At 47.1% G+C, this 23,580-nt stretch overlaps 1 protein-coding gene across 4 annotated transcripts in view; it reads left to right on the top strand.

Moving 5' to 3' along the window:
- Window positions 1–2,249: 2,249 nt before the first annotated feature.
- The window catches only part of LEF1 (lymphoid enhancer binding factor 1), a 71,129-nt gene continuing 49,798 nt past the window's right edge, over window positions 2,250–23,580 (top strand). For all 4 annotated transcript variants that reach the window (XM_053976034.1, XM_053976031.1, XM_053976035.1 and 1 more), the window contains exons 1-4: window positions 2,250–2,442; window positions 2,956–3,184; window positions 4,016–4,079; window positions 5,554–5,687. In XM_053976034.1, the coding sequence (XP_053832009.1) occupies window positions 2,975–3,184; window positions 4,016–4,079; window positions 5,554–5,687 (408 nt within the window). In that variant the 5' untranslated portion in view covers window positions 2,250–2,442; window positions 2,956–2,974. The remainder of the gene's footprint in view (window positions 2,443–2,955; window positions 3,185–4,015; window positions 4,080–5,553; window positions 5,688–23,580) is intronic.

The following is a 23,580-nucleotide window of genomic DNA, read 5'->3' as shown; positions in this document are numbered from 1 at the left end:
AAACAAATACAAAACCACGGGAAAATACAAACTCACGCGAAAAGCAAATGAGGAAAAAAGAAGAAACACCTAAAGCGCAAAAATCACCCCTACGAAAACGGCGCGGTAGCCGCTGCGGAGCCGGATGCCGGGCACGGCGGCAGGCGCGCTCCCGGTGGCCCGGGGAGGGCGGCCGGTCCCGCCGGGGGCGAGAGCGGGGCCACCGTGGGGCGTCCCCATACCCCGGGCCTTGCCCTCCGCCTCCGGCCGTGCCCCAAGGACTGCGAGTAAAGCGACAGCTTTGTGTTGTCTCCAGCCAAATCTGACGTTGGAGTTGACGTTTCCTGAGTTTATCTTTTTGTCGTAAATCATTACGGTTTCCACACACACATTCCCCCGCCCTGGTCCCGCCGCCCCCACCCCGGCCCTTTTTTGCCTTCAAAATCTTTCCACCAAAAAAACGATCCGGGAAAGACTCCAGCCCACGGAAAGGCACAGCGGAGGGGCGGGGGGAGGCTGCTTTTCCAGAGGGACACGGTAATGAAACAGAGGAGTGGCCGCGCTGCCGGCTCCTCCGGCGGGGTCCCTGCCTGCTCCCGGGCCGCGCCGCCCCGTCCCGTCGGGAGAGCGGGTTGCAACGCTCAGCCTCTCAGCGAACGTCTTTTTTTCAGAACGGGACCGTCCCGGGGCAGCTTTGCCCGGCCCGAGTGTCCGGTGCCCGCCGAGCTCCAGGAAAGGGAAGAGGGGCGGGAGGGATGCGGAGATGTACATCTCCGCTCAGGAACCATCCCCGAGTTGTCAGTCGTTTTCCAAACAACCGCTTCCCCATCGCCTCTCTGCAGTCCTCTCCGGGAGAGAGGGGGTGTCCCTGCATCTGGGGAGCATTGCACAATTAAGCCCTTTCCCAGAAGTTACATTTCTAATTTCTTTCTTTCTCGATCATTTATTTCACGCACTTGTTCGACTTGGCAAGTCCATCCCCCGTTTCCCACTGCCTTGCTCCCTTTCTCGGGGTTTGGAGGGTCTAATTTCTCAGCTGGATTTTAATTACCCGTTCGAGGACTGTTACGCAGAGCCGCGGGCGGCGGCGTGGGCAACCGGGCTCAGCCCGCCCGTGTCCCGGCCGGCAGTGCCGCTGTGCCGAACCCAGCATCTGCCGAAAACGGATTGAGCATCCACATGTTCCCGTTCCTCCGGCTCCCGGCGCTTGAAGGTTTAGCAACCTGACGGGGCATGTGCAAAGCACAAAGCGCACTTTTCCGATGCCAAAATACTGGGAAGTTGTTTCCTGCAAAATGTGCGCCCATCGTGTTCGCAAAATAAAAGTTGCGGATCCTGACGTTCCCCAAGCGCAGCGCCTGCTTTTGTCTGGATGATTTTTTACTGCACCCGTGCCCTGTTGCAGGGCAATGCCGGATCAGCCGGGAGTTAACGGGCGCGGAGCTGGAGGAACGGGACAGGGTGGAGGGGTGGATCTCCGTTACTGCTCTGGCTCCATTTACGGGTCCGAAACTGGGACGCGCTTACCCCGGCGGGTTTCTCCCCGTCTCTCGGGGGTTACTACTCGTTTCTGCCGGGCACTTGCTGGATTCAATGGGGATGTCTTAATTCTGCCCTTCGTCCGATGCGGGCGCGGGCAGAGCCTCGTCAACCCATCGCACACTTCCCACACCGGAGCAGCGCCATGTGGCGATGGGGAACGCTCAACAAAGCAGCCCTAAAAAAGCAGGTCTGTCCGCCCTTCCCGGGGATTCAGCCAGTGCCTGTGCCCTCCTCGGCGGGCTCTTGGCTGGGTGGGAGAGGAGCGGCAGTGCCCTGGCGCACCCCCCGCGACGCGGACACGCACACACAAACGTACACGTGTGCATGTAGGTACACACACGGACACACAGAGAAGCTACTCCGCGCAGCCAGAGCAAAGTTTGCCCGGGGGCAGCCCCGCACCCTCTCCCTCCCGCCCCCTCCTCCCTCCCGCTGGCGCTGGCCCCGGCCCCCTCCTCTCCTCTCCCCGCCCCCGCCGCTCGGCCCTCCCGGCCCGGACACGGTGTCAGTCACGGCGGCGGTCCCTTTCATCTCCGCTGCTCCCGCCCCGCCCCGCCCCGACGGCGGAGGGAGGGAGGGCGGGAGCGATGCTGAAGTTGCGCTGCCGCCGCCGCCCCGCGCCCCACCGCCGCCCCCCGTGGGGCGCCGCGCCCGCTGGCTGCGGCAGGAGGCCCCGCGCCGGGCGCTGAGCGCGGAGGCGGCCGGGGGCGCCGTGCCGGCAACTTTTTCCCCTGCCCGCGGGCGCGGGAGGGAAGCGGGGCGGGGGGGTCACCTCCCCGCCCGCTCCATCCCTCCCCTCCTGCCCTCCCTCCCTCCCGGGGCTGTTTCTTCCTCGGCCCCCCGCCCCCTGCCCGTCGCGGTGCCGCCGAGCCTAGCCCAGCCGTGCCGGGAGCCGCGAACGAAGCGGGGGACAAAGGCCCGGTGGGTGCGCGGCACGGGCAGCGCCGGCCCCTTCCCCCGGGACGCCCCCTCCCCTTGCCCACCTCCCCCCAGCCATTTTAACTCTGTCCCGCCGGGGTGGTGGCAACTGCACTCGGAGGCGAAACGCGGGCGGGCTCCGCTCCCCTCCGCGTCTCCTTGCCCCCGGGGTGAGCCCGGGTCCCGGGGGGATGGAGGGGGGTCGGGTCTCCTGGGGGCGGTCCCTGGCGCGGTCGGGACACGGGCGGGCGTATTTCGACCTATTCCGGCCGTGCGGCGCGTCGGGGCGAGGGTCCCCGGGACGTCGGTGTCGTGCGGAAGACGGGGTACCTCGGCCCCGAGGGGGCGGGCGGACAGGCGGGGGTCTCCGGCTGCCGCGAGCAACCCCGAGGAGTTCACGGGATTTTTCCTTCTTCTCTCCTCCTTCTCCTGCTCTCTCCTCCTCCTCCTCCTCCTCCTCCTCCCCCCGCTGCTCCGCCCGCTCCCCTTCCCGCGGCGGGCCGGCGGCCGCAGCAGACGCCGCGCTGCCGTGAGGATGCCGCAGCTGCCGGGGGCCGGGGGCGGCGGGGGGGACCCGGAGCTCTGCGCCACCGACGAGATGATCCCCTTCAAGGACGAGGGGGACCCCCAGAAAGAGAAGATCTTCGCCGAGATCAGCCACCCCGAGGAGGAGGGCGACCTGGCCGACATCAAGTCCTCCCTCGTCAACGAATCCGAGATCGCCCCCGGCGCCAACGGGCACGAGGTGCGCGGCCGCGGGGGCTCCGCGGGGCAGCGCGGACGGAGGGGCGCGGGATGCTGGCGGGCTCCGGCCGCCGTCGCGGGGAGGGAGTTTCGGCGGGGCACCGGGGAAAAATTTCCCATAGGAAAAGAAATCATTCCACCCCAAATCCTGTCTCCAGAGGTGCTCCGGGCAGAGCCCGTTCCGCGCTTCGGCCCGGGACGAGAAAGTTGCCGCGAGTTCCCCGACGGTGCGGTGGTATTAGACCTCAAGCAACCATGAAATTTCCTCAGTAAAATCAGCGGGGTCGGAGCGTTAGCTGTAAACTCTTTAAGGGATTTGCATAAAACTGTTTGGGAAGAAATTCCCGACTCTGAAATAACTTCAGGGCCAGCGGGGAATCTGCCTTTTTAAAAATTTTGTTTAATTTTCTTTCTTTTTTTTTTAATTTTTAAAATTTTTTTTCTTTTTTTTTTTTTCCTAAAGATCTGCTAAGGAGGGCAACCTGAATTTCATTATTATTTTTGGTATCTTTTTGCCAAGAGCGTTTTGACCGCCAGAGCGCCAAATATTTTCCAGAAATTATCCACTTTCATTAAATGCAGGGTGCTTCTGCTAGAAATGCTTTGCAAAGCTCTGTTGTTATTCACGTTGTCATAAAACAATAGTTTACACAAACGTTTCTGGTACAGTTGCCTTCCAAGCTACTTAAGAGGAAAAAGAAAGATGTTAATCTTGTGCTCTAAAATCCTCTCTTCCTTCAAGAAATTGTAGCAGTGTGTTTGATAAACGAGCATCCATACAATGACTTTTCTTCTTTTTCTTCTTTTTTGATTGTGGATTCCTTGTGGTCAGGTTTCCAGGCAGACTCAAGCACAGGATTCCTACCATGATAAAGGCAGAGAACACCCCGAGGAAGGTGAGACTTGCACAGTCCCATCTTGCAATGTTGTCCCTTTGTGACCCGCCACACAGTCCTCAAACTGGAACTTGGTTTCTGTTGGAAAACATAAATTTAATATCTTTTGCGGGAGAGAGATGCCAGAGCGCTTTCAAAGCACATTTAAAAAGGAGATGAACATGCAGTGTGTTTATCTTGAGTGACCAAATGGTATTCCAGTTGTTTAGAAACTGATAAGTAGGCCAAATGGATCTTCACTGAAGAAGTAACTATTTTTAGGATATCACCTTAAATACATCTATCTCTTCACTCATACAGTGTACAGTTGTGTTCAGAAACCCTCTGCTTTTCCCCATAGCCAAAGTCTGTCACTTAAATCTCCTTCTTCAAATCTAAGTATGAACAGATCTCCTGCATTTTTTAATGTATCGAATGGTTAATTTCAATTGAGGAGGACAGAGGAAGTAGCAGAGTTTATCAAATATCATTTAGGAAGCTGGACACGCATGCAAAGAATGTGTGCTGCGAAAGGTGGGAGATTATGTTTAAAATTGAATGCTTATCATCACAAGCTAAACCAGATTATAAATTCCATATAAAGACAGACATAGTTCAGTCCTGGTGCTTTCCAGGATTCTGTGGCCATCTTCCTCCAAATTTGTAATTAAGCAGCCTAAAAGCAATGATGTCCATGCTCATAGCATTTGGGCAGTGAGGGGGAGGTGTTCAACTCTGGATAGTTTTCAGCTCTGCATCTTCTTTAAACCTCACTTTCAAGTAGTAGCCTTGTCAGTGGGCACGTAGGTGGGAGACCTGTTCACTCTATTTGCAGGACCTGGACCCAGACACTCTTTTTTCCTACCAAATAGCCTCCCTCACTGGGGTTCCCTCTTGACTGTAGTACCATGTGTGCTTAACAGCCTCCCTCCCAAATTATTAGGATCTCCTTCTAAGCCACCCCCTGCCCTTTAATTGTTCCCAATGAGCATAGTCAGAATGAATTATTTGCTGCACACACAGTCTCAGCAAGAGAAGGAAATGATTATATCTAGTTACCACAGCCTTGTCCTCCCTTTCCTAACAATGATGTTAGAAACCCATACTGGCAATAATTCTGAATTAACAAATCCTAGAGGCATGTATAAAATTGGGGAAAACTGCTATTTGAGAAGTGTGATGTCATTGCTGATGTGTCTATTTTGATTTCAATGAGTACTAGCAAAATTATTTATCTTGAGGTTATTCTGTATTTAAAACATAAACTTCTCACTAAGAATACTCACTCCTTTAAGAATTTGCTCTTCCTAAAAAAAAAAAAAAAAACGTTTTTACGAATTGCTTTGTATCATTTTATGTCAGCAGTAATTTCCATGAGTAAGGAAACATTTGCATGCAGAACATTTTTATATATGCACGGTACCTGTTTGAGTGCTCTAACTCATGAGAAATGCATATGTGGGGAATAATGTAATCATTGTTTTGTCTTCCATAGGAAAGCATCCAGACAATGGCTTATACAGCAAGGGACCATCATACTCTGGTTATTCTGGGTATATCATGATGCCAAATATGAATAATGACCCATACATGCCTAATGGATCTCTGTCGCCACCCATCCCCAGAACAGTGAGTTATCTCTTCCAAAGGCTGGTTTTGGCAAGCTGGCTTTCCTCCTGTTTGGTCTGCAGAGCCTGTTTACAATGGGGTCTTTTGGTAGCTTCAGTGATGACGAAGGTTGAGTTTCTGCTGTTCAGAACCTCTGTCCAGTGGAGTTGGAGAGCTCTTAGAGGTGTTGGTCGTGATCACAGTGGAAAAGCTGAGATTAATGTCTGTGAACGGGGCTGGGGGCTTTGTGGGGGGAGCTCTGGTTTACTACTGTAGGATAGTGTATGGCAGAATGATGTAAATGCTGTCTTTGTAGTGACTGGGACAGATGTGAATTTTCTGGCTTTAACTCTTTGTTTGTTGAGGTAAATCAAGGGAAGCAGAACTGCTAAAGTAACATGACAGTAAGGTGAAAAGATCGGATTTTTTTTTTTTTTCTTCAGATGTGGCATTGCTCTTTGCTGATTGATATTTATTTCCACCATCAGTTGGTCTGCATTAAGGCTTTATCTATCTGGCCGCATTGCTTTGAAACATGTTCTGTATCTTCAGCCAGAAATTGTGAAATGGTCATTTAGGAATTAATATCAACCATGATGCAGTAGTTACAGCTTTCCCTTACATTGTGGCAAGCACTGATTCTTCCAGGTTGGTCCCTCTGTTTCCATTGGTGTAGATTCATGTTTAATGTATTTTAATGTACTTTTAATTCTGGATAGTCAATTCTCCTTTATTTTTGTAAGCCTCTTGGTATACATATAGAGCAATGGAGAGGCATTTTTAAAATGAGCTGTGGAAATTACATTAGTAGAACCTGAGTGGAGCGGGAAACAATTTGCTTGTAGGCACCATGCTGGAAAAATGCCGCCGCCGTTGTGCGTGCTGTGAGAGGAGGAGTTGGATGCTGTTACTTCCCTGTGATAAAGCAGTTTTCCCTCTTACTGGCTCTTAGATTTTTTTTCTTGGAGGTCTCTGTCATAGCATTGTTTTGCTCTCTGATGTTCTTGGTTTTTATTCAGGACAGTGGCATTTAACTTCTTAAACAAAAAGAAAGGGCCTGATCTGTACTGGTAATTTGACAGCAGCAAAACATGTTAAATTAGTGTATATTTGGAGTCGGAATGACAGGGTGCTTTGGCACTGTAAAACACATGGATCTGCATTTGAAAGATGCAAAAACTCATGCAATATACTGTTTTCTATAGCTGTGGGGATTTTCTGTGTATAAATTCCAGTTTAGAGGTCTACAGCCATTTAGGGTGAAGCATGATGATCACAGTCTGTTGATATTTGTTGTTGTAAACGTTGTTCTACATAAAACTTCCTTTTGGATGTATCATAGGGAAAAGCATGCAGCTTTTCAAGAGGGCACTGAGACTCAAACCTGCCCTTTGGAGGACTAGGAAAGTTCAGACTTTATTTTTTACCCCCTCTTGTTACCTTCCTAAGAAAGTCCTGAGTGCTGGTGCATGGCTTAGAACAACAAAATCCAATTTAATTATTCACTGAGGATTTTCTCCATATATGCTTGCCGTGGGGCTGCCACTTATTACAGATCTGGCATCAATGCCCTTAGAATATCATCTTGCAGAGGCTCTTGAGGAACTGCCCTTTGTGGGTGTGGTGGCGGGGAGGAACGGGGGAAAACGCGTCTTGTTTTTAATTGTAAAGCTGCCTGCTGAACATCTGAGGGGCTAATTTAGTTCAGCGCTGCTCTTGCATGTTACAGCAGCACCACTATTTCAGTAAAACAGTGCTGTTGCAGGGCTGCAATGTTGACATAAGCCCGGAGTTCTTTCAGTTTAACCACAAGCCTACACGCTTGAGTTATTAAATAATTTTTTTGTTTAATTGAACTGTAATCTTTGCTAGGCTCGTTGCTGACAGTTGGGTTTTAATGCGCGCGAGATCAAAACGCGGCACCCAGGAGGTGACATGCTCGCTCTCCCCGCGGCTTTCCACGGCTCCGGCGCCGCGCCGCGCTCACCTCCGTGGGGTCCCAGCCGCTGCCCTCCAGGTTTCTCTGCCTCCCCTTTCCAGGGCAACCGGCCGGCGCTGGGGGCGAGGGGCAGCTGAGATCAGCAAGCACTGGAGGCAGAGGTCTCCCCTGGGGTGTCAGTCCTCCCCAGCCATTTGTGCCTGGTGTGTACCTGCGCCCTGCTATTTGCATGACAAAGACGCTTCTTGTTGATGCATCTGTTGCCTGGAGGTGTTAGCCAGGATTAAAAAGGCGCCCTGGGGCGCTGAATCTTTTTTTCCACCTTGGAAGGACCTGCTGACTGCAAACTGCCCCGGGGATGCACCCCTAGGGAACGGCGTCCAGACACAGGGCAAGGACCATCTATGAGAAAGGAGAGCAAAGCTTTCCTGGAAAGGGAAAAAGTTACTTTCATCACCATATGTAGAGGGGGAAAAAATAAAACCTTTCCTTTTTTTAAAAAAGGTGAATGCTTTAAAAGCTTGCTTTGTAAAATTAAAAGTACAAATCTATAGTCAGACACAACTTGCCTAATAAACCATAATAAAAAATAAAAAAAGGAAGTCTAATTTCAGCTTTTGGAAGGGAGAGGGTGTTTGAGAAGGATTCAAAATCTTCCTAAATCTGCTGTTGTTAGAGAGGTCTTGTCTTCCCCATTCTCCTCCTCCTTTTTTTTTTTTTTTTTTTTATGTTCTTATTTTACTGGCAACTGATTTGCTATTTCCAAGTTGTATTAGTAGGAGCAGGAGAGTGTTAATTGCAAGTTCAGGTAGGAGCCTCCTGCCGCAGTACGCGTTATCAGATAGGTGGGTGAGTGGAGAAGCGCAGCAGTGGGTTCGGGTGGCTGCAGGAGAAGTGGCGGGTGATGGTGCCAAACCGCAGTAACACCTGGTGAATGTGCATCCTGTGCGCTCGAGATATCTCTTGGTGGTTTCTGAGCGTCGCAGGGGTACTGAAGATGGGAGATGGAGACAGCTGTTTGTTTTCTAACGTGTGGGGCTTTTTCCTTTGGTTAACAAGACTAGTTTTGGGGTGGCAAAGCTTTCTTGACTGTTTGATGGGAATGTGGGAACAGAGGAGGTGACTGAAGAAAGATAATTTTTCCATGTTGTAAATTCATCCAGAAGATAATTTTGGATTTAATTCTTATTCCCCATGAATTAAACTTCCTATGGAAAGATAGGGGATTTCTGCAACCTACCTTTTGTCTGTTATGTGTTCTTGGGGTCTGGCTTTCTTCCTGGCTTAACTGCCGCTCTGTAACAGCTGGATGTGTTAAATAGGTTGGAGGATACAATGTATAAACATTTTATGGCAACTTGCACAATGGAGCATATCTGAAAATGACGGGGAATTCTTCTAAGAGAGTTGGATTGCTAGTAACAACACAGGACTAGCCCAAATTTTGGATATTCCTTGTGTGTTTCTGCATGGCAGGGGTTGCTACAGCAGGGGGTATGGAGTTAGTTCTCATCTTGAGGAGCTGATGTCCCAGGAGATTCAGAGGATAATATAGGCAGAAGGAAGGATGATGGTAGATATAGCAAAAATGAGTGGCTATGGAGCCTCAGTGAGAGGGTTTTGTTTCCCTAGCTACATCATCTGTTCCTCTGAAAGCGGGCTGATTCACTTGCTTGTGGGGAAATTTTGGAACCCCAAGGGGAATGTATGGGAGCTGCAGAAGGACACAAACCTGATTTTTCATTGTATTGTCTTTTCCTGAGAATTTACTTCTTCTCACTATGCAGTTGTAGGGAATTGCTGCGAGCTGTGGCCAGCTGAAACCTCCCTGGCCCAATATAAAATAGGCTTTCACAGTGCAGAAATTGTGGCTCAGCTCCTGCTCTCATATCACCCACCAGAAACCTTTGCTCTGATTCCCAGTTGACATTGGAGCAGGATGCTCTGGGGCTTTAGGCAGCTGTGGTCCTGTCACAGATGTCTCTCTTCCCTCCACAACCCCAGGCCCGTGCCCGAGGAAATGGGCAGCTGAGGGGCTCCACAAGCCAGAGCTGCTTATCCAACACCGAAGCTCTGCAGCTTCACCCCGCACAGCGCACGGCTTCGCAGTGCAGCTGAATGATGCTGATTAACTCCTTAAATAACTTTGAAATCAAGCACAGAGGAGCACAAAGCTTCCTGGCTGTATGGAAGCAGAACTTGATGGAAGGTATTAGCATTTGCCCAGGGAGGAATTTTAGCACTGTTTTCTGAGGATCTCAGTGAGTCTTGCCAAATGGCAGCACCAGGAAAGAACAGGAATCTGCTCAACCCTAGTAGTGGCACCTCATTGCTACAAACGTGTCTCTCAGCTGCTCTGACTCAAGGAATCACGGCTGATCAGTCTAAGTTAGTCAGAGTCAGGCCACTGTGAAACATAAACCCAAGCCATGAATGGTCATGGGATGAGTTTTGGTGGTGTTTTCTTTTTCCCGCTTAATAAGATGAATCCTCCATTTGGAAAAGGGGGCAGAAGAAGGTACCGCAGTGGCTCTAGGATGTCCTTGCCTGAATTTTGGTCTGGTTGCTCTGGCATAGAGCTCCAGGCAGAGTCTTAGGTATATAGTTCATTGTTACTGTGATCTTTGGCGCATACTGGTGAAGAGAACACCTTTTCAGCTTTTGCTGCCTCCTCCTTGTCACATTGATGCAATTATCAAATCTATGTAATTGTGAATGGGGAAGGGAAAACAAAATGTTCTCCTGATGTGTCAGTGCAGAGGCAGCAATTGTGTGTGTGGCTTGAGCAGAGGCATTATCAAAAACCCCACCCATTGCAAATCATCAAAGTTGGAGCTTTTGTATAGCAATATGTGTGTGTGTTTATGTTCTAAATATCCCTCTTTTTCTATACATCTAGGAGCTGATTCAATATAAACTTTAAATGGTAGAGCTGCTGCTTACTTTTTAAAGTGGCTTAAGCAAAATGTCATTCCTGTCTCTTTTCCAACTTAATCCCAGCCCAGAAAAAATGTTAATAAGAATAGCTTGTTATGGGCTGCAAGTGCCAAGGAGGATATGGCTCAAGAAGAAAGCCTGAAGCTCCACAGGTTCAGGCATCAAAAGAGGAAAAGGCTTTTTCCAGATAGTTGCAGCACTGCATGCCTGCAGGCATTGAAAAGCCTGGGTACCGCAGGCCTGGTTTCTCTTGAGTACTTAACTTCTGTTTATAGTTAGTGAAAATGCCTCCTGATATGGGAAGGAAATAACCCACACAAAAGCATTTTACTGCTGCTTAATATTTCTGAAGTCCTATCAGAGGCATGTGCTCTTTTTTTTTTTTTTTTTGCCAGTAGTAAAACACCATGTCTCTCAAGAAGACAAAGAGACATACATGGAAGAGTCCCTTTTAATACGGACACGGAACATTTTGCAGCGTGAGGTCTGTGCGTGTCCTGCTGTGATCCCCTGTGCTGCTCGCATGTGGATGGACAGTGATCCAGTGTCTGTCTGGTTCAAGGAAAACACTGTTGGGAGCCAGGCAGTCTTTCCTTGACCTGCTTGAGTCAGGTTGTCCTCAGCTTGTGTCCTCCCTGCTGCTTCAGGGGAGCCATGTGCTGTGACAGTCCAACTGTGCAGATATGGCTCCCATTTACCCCAAACTGCCTTGTCCAGGGTAGCAGACATTTCTCTCTGAGCTGGTTTTGGTTGTAAGATATGTTTGGGGTGAGGACATCTGGCTGTTGGGTTTGGTCCCTTTCTGCAGGACACTGGCATGCTGCTCCTGCCTGGGCACTTGGGGATTAGTGTCTCTCTTGCTCCAGCCCTTCGTAAGCATTAGAGTCACTTAAGAAAATTGCACTCAGAATAACTTAATCTAGCAACCCAGTGGCTTCTGTTTGAGACTTGGATCTTGTGGATATGTTTATTTAGTTTGGGATTCCCACTTCAAAGGAATCCGTCCTCTCAGCAAGAAAGTGATTGAGCACTTAAATAAAAATGTATTCATTGAATCTTTGGGATTGAGCTAAAAGTGCAATAGGGAGTTAACATGTGCACCAACTGTGCTAATCAGTCAGGGATTGCCTGCTCTCCTAAAAGGGAAGAAAAGGCACCTGAACTGCCTGAGGAAAAATGACTGGCCTTCTGAGGCTTCTGGTGGTGGTGTTGCTTGCTGGGGCTTCAGATGGAGGATGAAGGAACTAGAATATCTTTGCCTGTGATCTTCAAAGTTACCAAATCCCTTGTGTAGAGCAGCATTTTCATGGAGCTGAAATGTCGACTCAATGATTGTTTATTTTCTTTAAATGGCTGTGGTTATAGGTAAGGTTGAGGCATAAAATCAATGGGATGAGCTTAGTCAGCAAAAATTACAAGTGTAAAGTTACAGGGCTTCGATTGAATATTTATAAAATGGGCAGCTCAACTTAAAAAGTAAGTGTAGTGCTGTCACCAGCTGTAACACATAAACCAGAGAATTGCTTTGGCTAGGAGTTATTAAGCAAGCCAGAGAGCAGTTAATTCCCAAAAGCATCTATCTATCCAAGCGCTTTCAATACTCCAGCCCCGTACTTCAAACAGTGCCGCACGAGTCAGCGGGCAGGTCTGCTTCACCCAGACCAGGGCAGGGGAAGGAGTCCCTTGGGAGCATGGGACTTCCTGCAAGTGTTTGCCAAGAAGCAGGGTACATGGACACGTGCTCGTGGTGAGAGGCAGCCCTAGTAAGGCTGCTTTGCCAAAGAGCAGCAGAAAGCTGCTTGTGTGACCCTTTTTTTTTCTTTCTCTTTCCCCTCCTTACTTTCTGAGTGGGGAAGCTTTAAAATAGTTTGAAACAGGCTGGTGCTGCACATCCAGCACAGTGCCAGGCTCTGCACATATCCAGCAGTCCTGCTCTGAGAAACCTGGAGATTGTGTGAGCTGCAATGAACCTCACAGTGTCAGCACAAGGAGGGAGATTGCACAGAATTGGAAGGCATGATGCTGAAATCCTGTGGATACTGATGACAGCTCAGCTTCATCTTAGCTGACTTGAATGGAGGTGTGGATGGGGTTGCAGTCATTATCAAAAAAAAAAACAGTCTGAAAATTGTTTGAGTCATCATGTATGTTCAAAAAAACAGGGAAGGGGATCACTGGACTTTTGCTGGGCAGTTTTCTTGGCTCAGAGGTAGAGAGCAATGGACTCTAAAATGCTATCCCTGTAGGCTCTATATTTCTGAGTAGGCATCCTAGTGACACTGGCTGCTCAGAGCTCTCTCTCTGTAACTGGTCACTTAGCTATGCTGTAAGGCTCTATTTCTTCAATTTTCTGCCTTTTTCTGTGTTTCAAAACTGTCTCAGAGGTTTATCTTTGTGACCGTCTGTTGTCTCTCCACAGTTCTGGCATATCTTTTTTGCCTTGATCTTTCTTCATCCCTATCAAGTCTTGCATTGGCAAGCTTTGTCTAGCATAAAAAAAGTACAATGTGGAGGTGACGATTAAAGGTGTCAACGCTTGTCAAACACAGACCACGGTCTGGGAGAAGGCCTTTTGCCTGCTGATGTGCTAAAAGGCAGATAAATTGTGTCCAGCAATGCAAATATGTTTACTTTATTTAAATGCCACAATCCAGTGATTTGTTGGTCTCTCCTTTCTGAAGTTTGAGTGGTGCTGTATTGAGCTCAGGGAGCTGCAGTTGTGACTGGTCATTGTGTTTTCCCTTGCTCTTTATTTTGCTCCCTGCCAGTCCTGTACTTTCTTCATTGCAGTTTTGTATCATTCCCTTGTGCTGTCACAGTGAGCAAGGTTCTTGCCACCAACCCATGGTCTGTCCCATGCCACAAAAATCCATTGTACACCTTCTTCAATTAGTTTTTACAGGCTGGCTTCATTCTCACATCTGTGCCCTCTCCTCAATTTAGGCTTTGTGGCAGCTTTGTTCCATCGCTGTGGTCTGATCAGCAACACTTCTGTATCTTAAACTGAAGAAATACTTGTGTACAGAAAATTCGAGGTGAAGCCGGGGAATAGTTGGGCTTGACCCAGTGTAGGATCCCTCTAAACTGGGGGAGGCTGATTTCTCCCCTGAACCTCTGTATGTGAATTAGGCCCTGCCAAGTGTAAAAACTGCCCTTGTGCTCACGTCCAGGTCCTCCTTTTTCAAATACAAACGTACATGCAGGTTCAGCCTCTCGGGGAGTTTTTGGGAGTGGGGCAGGAGCTCACAGGTGAGCAAGAGTCAGCTGTGGGAGCCCAGGGTGATGGGGCAGGCCCAGGTCCCCTCCAGCCTGCTGGAGATCAACAAATGAAGTTGCAGTGAGCTCACCCAGCTGGCACTGGGAGAGCCAGTGAGGATCTTGAGGAAATAAGCCATACATCGAACATACTGGAATACATTTTTGAAAACTCAAGTGATTAAAATAGTTTACCCCCTTAGAATGCCCCTTGTTTGGCTGCCCTCTGACAGTAGCATGCTAGGCCTGTATTTTGGTCTGGTTTTTACTGCTCGATTACCTCCTGCACACAACTGAAATTCAACTTGAAAAAATAAGTTTCAAATGAACATGTTGGATTTGAAAAAAAAATGTTACTCAAAGGCTTCTCTCTTGCACTTTATTTTGTTTCTTAAATACTCTTGCTATAGGAAGAAAAGCTATGCTGGATTTAGAGGAAAAAGGAAATAAAACTTTAAAAAGCTTAGCTCTTAAGTGTGTGGATTTTTCAGGTTTTGTTGAGACTTTTTTTCTCCTATCTCAGTTATTTTGAGGATATTTCTAAGATAATAGTGCAGCGATCCTGTTTTAGATGTAAATCTTCAGAAGGAAGGATTGGAATAGGAGAACCACAAGAAAATGCTAATTTATTAGGTGACTCCCAGACAGTTTGACAGCAATGTTGCAAACACCTTTTTTTTTTTTAAATAACTGGCAAATATAATCTTCCTATCAGAGTGACCTGTAAAAGACATACTTTGTAATAAGGAAATATTAAGAGACTGTAGAAAAGCTGATCAAAACACTGTTTTGAAACATTTTTTAATTCAAGGGTGCTTCCAAAACAGCTTGTGTAGGGAGCTTTCCCTCTTTCTTTGACACTTTAAATCCTTCCTTTTATTGCTTTTTCTTTCCAAGGATATGTGTGTAAGTGAGAATAATGCAGGCTAATGGGGCAGAACAATAAATGTTCAGTTGGGAAACGTGGTTGAATCAAAGCCAGTTCAGAAACCCCTGTGTTTGGGGCACAGACAGACTTTCTAGGAGAAGGAGAACTCAGCGGTGGGTTGGTGAAGCTTGTCTTCCAGGACTCCAAGTAAATACAGTCAGATAGTTACACAGTCGTGCTTACTGCACAAAAATGCCCTTCTCCATCAAATGAATCTCTCTGGCCAACATCTAGTGGACAGATTATTTTTTCAGACTCAGTCAGCAAAAGAGCCTACAGGTGGGTGTTTCATTTTTCTTCTGGAGGTGGCATGTCACAGCCCAGGAGCTCATAGCTGATGTTGGCCTTTCTTGTATTACCTGCACTTCCTCTCTCTCTTCTGCTGGGTTCTCCCAGGAGGGGTTGGCTGGTTAAGCCAGTGGCTGAGATTTGATCCTAGGAGGTTAAGCCAGAACTGGCAGAAGTGCCTGTGGTAACATAAGTGCCGCTGGTAAGTTATAGCTATTTCGGGGCTGGAGGAAAAGTTTGTGCCTGTGCAATTAAGCATGAAATAGGTAAATTTTGTGTATAATTGCCCAACCTAGAGTGTAGCATGAGTACTTGACCCGTGGAAATTGCGGTGCATCAGTGACTGCTGGCAGATTCCTGGGAAGTATCCCTGATGCCCATGCTGGCAGCAGGGTTATGTGTGTGTTTGTGTGTGTGGATGTCCTCTGCTTCCCCCCCACTCCACTCACAAAGGCACAGTCTGGGAGGAGACTTCTGCAAATGAGGACCTGAAAAAGCAATATTTGTTCGGAGCCTTAGAGAAAGGAGATTGCAGAGGTGGGAATAAATTCTGTTATTTCCTGAGTTCACTTTGGGAATTCATCTGAAAGACAGCTCACTTCTAAGCATATGTTTCTTAGGTTGGTTTTGATTTTAGGTTTTTTAATGAAAGCAAATGAGAAGTCTGAGAAAGTAAAAACTGAGATGTGTGTGGTGGAGAGAGGGAAAATAAGAGGATTGAAGCCCGTGCAGATAGGAAGAAAGTTTGTGTCAGTGCTGGCTGTGGCTGTGTTTCATACCTAGCCTTTGAATGAAGGAGCAAACAATCTACTGAAGTTTCTAAATAAAAGCAAGAAGGGGCCTAAGAAAATTAGCCCAAAAAAGGTTTTGTCAAAAAACAGACTTTGTGTTTTCTCTTTTTCCCTCCCTGCCACACAATAGCACCCATATCTTCCTGCTTGGTTTTCTGTTTGCTCTCTCCCCTGCAGGGGAGCAGGCTCTTTGCCCTCAGCATCATTACTTTCATTCCCCACTTTTGTCTCCCTCCCTCTCAGAAGTTCAGTGCAAACACAATTAGATAACGAGCACGGTGTGCTCCCTCTCCTGGGAACCTGCCATTGATTCACAGCTCTTGCACATAACGTGCTGGGAATGACCAGCCAGGGTTTCTCTGTCAGCTGCCCTGGCACCAGCCTGGTGGGACTTCTCTTGTTTACTGTAGGGATGGGAAGACCTCAGAGAAGCTTTTTGGGATGGCATCTTGGCAGCAGTGGCATCTGTCTTCCTCTTCCAGCTGTGGCGGGCACCTGCCAAGGCCTCAGTGCTGTCCGTGCCCTGTGCCTTGGCAGCCTCTGGTGGGAAGAATGGTTTGCAAGGAGGTGCCTGCTCATTTGCAGCTGGAAGCTTTAAACTTTTTCCTGGGCATCCTGAAATATCTTCTATTTTAATACACTACAGGCAGACTGTGTTTACTGGAGCACAGCTCTCAGCTTCCTATCTGCGCTTCTTAAGCGGTGTGCCCTGGTGCCAGTGCTCTGCCAGGGTTAGCCAGGTCATCTGTGGCGTTTTCTTTTGTTTCTTCACACCTCTGGAGCTACAGCTGATACGCTGTGGCCACAGCTGGTGGCTGCATGGTCCCCAGCACCACAGCCACACTTAAAACTCAGTTTGTTGTGTTCCTGCAGGTAGTCACCTTGAAGGGATTTCAGTTCCTGATTTCAGGAGCTGGTGAGGTTGGTTGTCAGGGTCGCTGACTCTCTCATACAAAGGATCCTGCATGAGGAGAAGCTGTGCCTCTGCCTGGGCACAGGTTGCTGCCTGTGCAGGTTATGGAGTGGGCTGCATGGGGTGAAAACCTGGCAGAGAGCTTTCAGGTGCCTCTTTTGCGCTAAATAGTGTCTCTTGAATTTCATTGAATAGCTACAAAATAGGAGCAAGCTTTTGAGAAAAAGTATCAAGTAGCAAGTGAATCCTCTGTAAACGAACATAAAAGTCCCCGGAAGGGAAAAATTAGCAGTAATTACAGTAAAACATACTTTTTCATGATAGTAATGGTCTGATGTTGAAAGGTAGGGTTGCAGTATCATGTAAAAGTTATTTTTCTGCTGTGTCTTCATAGTGGTGAGTGTTTTGGAGACTTTTGCAATGCTATGCATGTTATTTGCTCAGTTTTTGGAGGCTGGCATTCTTTTCCAGACACTTAAGACTCCTTGTGGGATAGGCAGAAGTTGGTTTAGCTGTCCTGAAGATAATGGCAGCAGATCCCTCTGTTTACAGTGATGGCTTCAGCTCCCTCTATCCTGCCACTCTTTCCTCTGTGCTGCTTTGCAAGCATCCCTCTGCTTATCAGAATGAACACCAGAGCCACAAAGAATTAGTCCTGATTTTAAAAAGCAGACTGTGCAGAGGAAGTAGTAAATTTGTTGAGGATGGCAGGAGAGTAGAGGGAGGGAAAACTCCAAAACCTTGGATTACAACAGAAAAGACTTCTGTCTTGATACTAAAAAAATTATAAGCTTTTACATCTTGGAAAAGAGCTTGCTACGTTTGACTCTAATTTCAGCCTCAGTATGGTTAGTGTGTTAAGGAACAGTCAAAGTGAAAACGAGACTGTTTCCCAGCCTTGAAATGACAGGGACATAAGCTCTGTGTCCATAGGGAGGGAGGCCAGATCCCTTTGCTGTTGTCTTTGAGTTGGGGTTTTAATGACTACAGGGAGGAAAGGAGTGTTAGTACAGCAGAACAAAAACGATACAGCTAAGAGGAAATTATTTTTATTGCTAATGCATGGGTGCTCGTAATGTTTAATTCTTTACAGTTTGTGCTTTATTTGCACATTCTTCCTTCCTCAGCACTCCACACACTATAGCAGCAGGACCATATTTCAAAATTACTGCTCTTAAAGGCTCCTATTCAGTGGTTTTACCATGAATAAAAATATTTGTCAGAGTTGCCCAGGTGCTCAGACTGGGCAGCACACGCACACAGAGTCGTTCAGCTGCTGTGCCCTCCTGGGCTCTTGCTTTTTACATCTTCCTTATCCTCCCTCCTTTCTGATGATAGTTTTTTAAAGTTTCCTGGAAATATTTTTTCAGGATAATGTAGATGTACGTTTAATTAAAATTCGGGACAGTCTTTTCTTGATAGACATTTACTTTTGTTTTCACCAGCAAAGCCAGATGAGGAGAGAGAAGGAGCGTGGGAGCATTTGATGCCCCTGAAAACCATATTGTGGCAAGAGTAGTTTTAATGCAGTCCAAGAATTGTCTGTATGACTGGAGGAGAGGGAGGCTTAAAAAAAGCTTTGCAGTATTTTATACTTTTAGGTCATTATTTATCTTTTTAGATAATTAATGGAGATTTAGTGTTTGTCATGTGCTGTGTGTCTGGTTTAAGGTAAGTGAACTACTGTCAGTTTGCTACAAGGAGCTGCAGAGGGGAGACAACAGCCTGGGCATCTGCATTATTTTCCCTTGCATCAGGTGCTAAAAGTCACTAAACGTACTGTGAGTCACAATATTTTTTCCCAATTTGACTCACTTGCCCAATCGTATTTTTACTTCAGCCTTTAGGCTTGAAAAAGCATGTGCATAATCAGTTCATTTTGTGTGGTCTAGGCTATAAAAATGCCCCCTCTGTTCTTTCCATATGAAAAACGTGTTTTTAATTTTGGGGAACTTATATAATTTTCTGTGCTTTCTTTTGTATCTCAGATTAAAAACAAATGCTCCCTTCCCCTAACTTTGCATGTTCCAATTATGGAGTTGTGAAAATAAGTCATCCTTCAGCTTTTGTTACTTTAAAACAGCTATCGGTGATGTCAGAGTCAATACTAAAAGCATTAAGAATGCTGGCAGAATGTAATGCAGCTGCAATCCAACATGATGTTGGAAATGGGGTTGAGAGCATAAAGGCTTTCCATATTCCCAGGGCGCACAACTGCTCGCGGCCTTGGCTTTGATCTCTTCAAAGGCTGCTGCCTCCTCCTAGATGGAGAGACTTGGCTGCCACTCGCTCGCATTGAAAAAAGGCAGAGGTCTCTATTCAGGCAGAAATCAATCACTGTGCAGAAACAATTATGTGTAATTCAACCATCATGAAAACAGGGTGAGATTATGGGTTTGTTACCTGAGTGACTGCGTGGAGATGGGGAGCAGCGGACGCGGGAGTCCTGCTGACATGCCACATCTTGATGACAATTATAGACACATGAATGATGTGGCGGGCGGGGGCGGCAAGATGACAAATGCTGGTCACGCTGTCCAGCAGAGCAGAAAATGAGGTTACAATTGGGAGATAATGTTTGCATATGTAACCATATTTCAGCAAGCTGGGCAACTTTAGGGAATAGCAGAGACTGGCGATCGTAAACAAAGTCTGTGTGTGCCGTGACTGTCGGCTTTCCACGATACAGAAATGTGCATGTGCAGTGAGAAACCCGTGTGCCACGTCCTGAGGAGCTGCTTGTTTAAAACAGCCCAGAGGCATTTTTGGGGCTGGGGGGAGGGAAGAATTGCCTGGGAAAAGGAGAAATCTCCAGAGTTTGGCCCTCAGAAGGCAGAGGAAGCAAGCAAAAATCTGTCTCCATCCCTCCATGTCTTGGGACGGGCGGTATTAACACGGCAATGAGCGATGGCTGTTTACCAGCAGCGCTGAGGAGCGCATCTCTGTCTCCTGCCTTCCCCTCCCAGCGGGGATTTTCGCTGGCCTCATGGCAGCGCATCTCTGAGCGAGAGCATTTTTACATTTGCATGGTAACATTTTGGCTGCAATAGGCTGTTGGTAGTGTGACGTGATGCTCAAAATATCTTCTGATGTATAATGGCCTCCTTTAATTAGGAACTTTCTTTTTCTTCCCCTGAGTGGTAAGCAATAGCTGTCTGTCTTTAAAAAGGGAACTGGCATGTGCAGTACCTGCCACGAGAATATTTATTTAAAGTATTATTGCTTATAAAGTCTCAAAATAGTTTTCCTCCCCAAAAGGCAAAATAAAACACAGATGACTGATTATAAAATGGTATCCCTGCTCACTTTGGTACACAGGATGAGCTTTACCTTTTATACTGCTCGGGCTTAGACATCAGAGGCGCAAGAAGCTGCTTTGAGTTACAGATCTTCAAACAATAAGTCAAAACAAAAAATCAATCCCTCCAGTCCCTGGGTGCAGTTAGCTAAAGATAAAAGAGAAAAATAAAGTTATGCTAAAGCAGATAGAGGAAAGGAACAGATATGCCAAGGAAACACAGAGGACAAGTGCAGAGTTGAAGTGGGCCTAGTGTGAGCCAACATCAATGAATTTTTATCTTATCAAAAAGTTTTAGGGTTGCCAATTCTTTTCAAACTGGATCCACTCTGCTCCAGGGCTGCCTGAAGCGTTGTCTTCAATAAAAATTGCTTCTCCCTACCCCCCACATACCTCCCTCTCTCTCCTAAATGTAATCACATGCAGGGATTAGGCTGCACCTCACTCAAGGTATGAAACTTTACTGCAGACTTCAACAGTAAATCAAGGACTCTGGTAATCTTTTGTTATTACAAATATGAGTTGAGATTTCTTTTTAAGTATTTGGTGAAAAATGTATAATTAAAAAAAAAAGTAAAACTATTTTCTTCTGGGGTTATTCCCCCCCTCCCCGCCTCCCAGTAAATTTAAATTACAAAGGAATTTCTAAAATAGGATTTTTTTAAATTGATTGGAGTTCTTTAACATTTTTTCTTAGCTCTTTCATGGAAATTTCAATGTCAGTTAACTGCCTTTATTGAATCAAGTATGTGGCTTAAGCCTTAACCTATAAAGAGGAAAGCATTGCACCTCAGTGTTGTGATATGCAACATAAATCTGTCTGTGTATCTCTTCAGGACTGACATCTCAGGGGTCTAACCAAGCCAAAAAAAGTCTTTTTTGAAAAGACATCTGTTGGCTTTGACCTTTTTCTGTTTCTGTTGATCTTTTGGGGTGTTTATAACAGGGGTGAGCACGTGCTTGTGTACTGTTGGGAGGAGCTTGAAGTGTCTCTCGGCATCCCTGGATCAGGACAGCTAGTGCTGGTACCTGGCCATGGGCACATAAGAGGCAGACAGGAGATGATAATGCTTCAAGTAATAGTTACAGAAAACATATCTATCCAGCCAAAAGTGAATAATAGACCTAGGTTGTACATTGCCTTCAAAAATACCTAGAATGAACAGATAGTCAAAGGATTTCGGGAAGTCTTGTTGATGCACAACTTCAGTTCAGTAGCTGGTGTCTAAGGGCCTGTTTCTCTGTCTATAGTGTGGCATAATATCCATTTCAGAGGTGGGGCAACAGAGCAGAAAAGGAAGAATAAAGGGTTCAAGGTATGCAGATTAAAGAATGCTAAGGAAAGGCTACTGATGTTAGGTCTTGCTCTTCAGTGAGAATTTGAGGGGGCGATTTCAGACAGCTGCCTGTTAAACTGGAGCTGGGTCTTCTCACTTCAGGCTGTTGAACTGCTGCCTTCGCTGCTTTGAAAAAAACAGAAAGCATTCTTTTCTACGTGAACAGTTGCTTGAGCTGCTACAGAGGTGTTTATGGGATTGTGGACTGAATGGGAAAAGGGTTACTGAGTATAGATGTTACTGTGAAATGGTATGGAATACATGGCCCATGCTATAAAAAAATTAGTGTCTCTTGTTTCAATAAGGTGGAAGTTACTGTAGGTAACTACTTAAAATGAATGTTCAGCCAGTTATTGCCTTAAAAAAACACATAAAAATCTGCAGCTAGATAATTATTCCCATTCACCTCTGGGTAGATTACATCCTAAAGATAATATTTTTTTAATTGCTTTCATAGTTCTCCTTATGGTTGTCTTCTTTGAAGTGAGGAGCAGTGTGGCATGATACAACAGCAGCGGCTGCACAAGGAGCTGAACTGAATTTGAAGGCTGCCCAGCTACAGCTCGGTGTTGTGGACCTGCTTTTGTCCATTACCAGTTTTGATTTCCTTCAGTTCAGCTGTAGGTGAAGCTTTGTCATCACTAACTGTCAGCCTCTCAAAAGAAAAATTTTATGTTTTTGGAGGCAGAAATGGGCTTGATACTCACAATGCTTGGTATCGGATATAATGCCTGCTGACTGGTGTAGTTTTGCAAGAGCCAGTGTGAAGACCAGTGGTCCTTGGAATGGCTGATACAGAGCAGAGATCTGCAAAATAATAATCCTACCCAAAGGAGGAGGATATGCAAGGCCCGTGGAGAATTGTGATCTTTTGTGTCCTTCCTGAAGAATGCTATGCACAAGCTGCAAGGAGTGTTGGTTTGAGTCAGGATGAACTAGGAGACTTACAGGGCTTAAGCAGCCCACTCTGAAATGGAAAGTGCCTTAGCTTGAACTTACGGAATATATTTTGGGTTTTTGTGTGTTTATTTGAAGGATTTGTTGAATGGAAGCAAAGCTTGGAGGAGAGGTGAATGGGAACTGCAATGCTCTGCCTGGCCCCTCTGCCCCTCCTGCCCTAGGAAAGCAAGCTTGTACCTAGTTGCTTTGGGAAGCATCAGCCATCTCCCTTTCCCATTCAAATATTTTGATTGAAGTATCGAAGACAAATGTGTTGATTGGACCTGGTTCCTCCCAGTGTGAGGCTTTTCTTTCTTTGTCTTTTGATCTGGCCTAGCTGAGCATCGCAGCAATAGCAGCTAATTGACTTAGCCTGTGTCAACTGACTGCAGCACAGAGACTCGGCTGTTTCAGCTCTCCCAGTACAGCATGCAGGGAATAAACCCAGTAGCTAAATGCTGTGTCAGGCTGGGATGGAGCCCGGGCTAAATGCAGAGCAAGGGCATGGCGTGGAGGTGTGTGCCGAGGACCCAGGAGCCCCTGGGAAACCTGTGGGATGGTGGGGCATGCATGCTTTCTCAAAGCTGGCCTACTTGGCCTCTGAAGTAAACACTAATTTGTGGTCTCTTCGTAGGGAGGGAGCAGTCTAATAACGCTGGGATAACTTTCTTGCCAGCAACGCTGTTGTTCAGGGCAGCATTTAACTTCATCTAATTGGGACACTCAGGTTTCAACAGTCAGCCTGCAAAAATGGCAGACAACCTGAAGGTGCCAGATGATTTGCTAGATGCCCACAATGAGACACACATCGCTGTGTCCTCTGAAGGGTGACACCGGCTCATTGGCACCAGCAGATACTTCTGGTTGAGAGGGGGACGGAGCTCTCCTTTGATGGGAGCGGGAGCATCAGTGGGTGCGTGGGGAAAGGCTCAGAGACGCGAAGCTGGATGTGGCTGCGGGAGCGAGGAGTGACCAGCCTGACATGCTGGGCACACTTCTGCCCCGGGATATCTCTGGCAGCAAGGAGTCCTCCATGGACACCGGCTCAAAGGTCTGCCCTATTAAGTTCTGTCCCAGTGGAGCCGAGCCTTAAATAACAGGCAGATGTTTGCAGAGCGCGTATTATGGAAATCAGACCAGTCATAACTTGACTGCTCTAAAATAATGCACGTCTCTTCTAAAGAGTGTCGGCTTAGTTTTTTTTGGCTCGAGGCAGAGACAAATTTGTGTGCGCAAGGCAGTGGCCTGTGTGGGGCGGCCGGGGGGCCAAGCTGGGCCATTCCCATCCC

Source organism: Vidua macroura, chromosome 4 (assembly GCF_024509145.1).
Source record: "Vidua macroura isolate BioBank_ID:100142 chromosome 4, ASM2450914v1, whole genome shotgun sequence".
Classification (NCBI taxonomy): Eukaryota; Metazoa; Chordata; class Aves; order Passeriformes; family Viduidae; genus Vidua; species Vidua macroura.
Note: the sequence above shows the minus strand (reverse complement) of the source record. Positions and strands in the feature narration are given on the sequence as shown.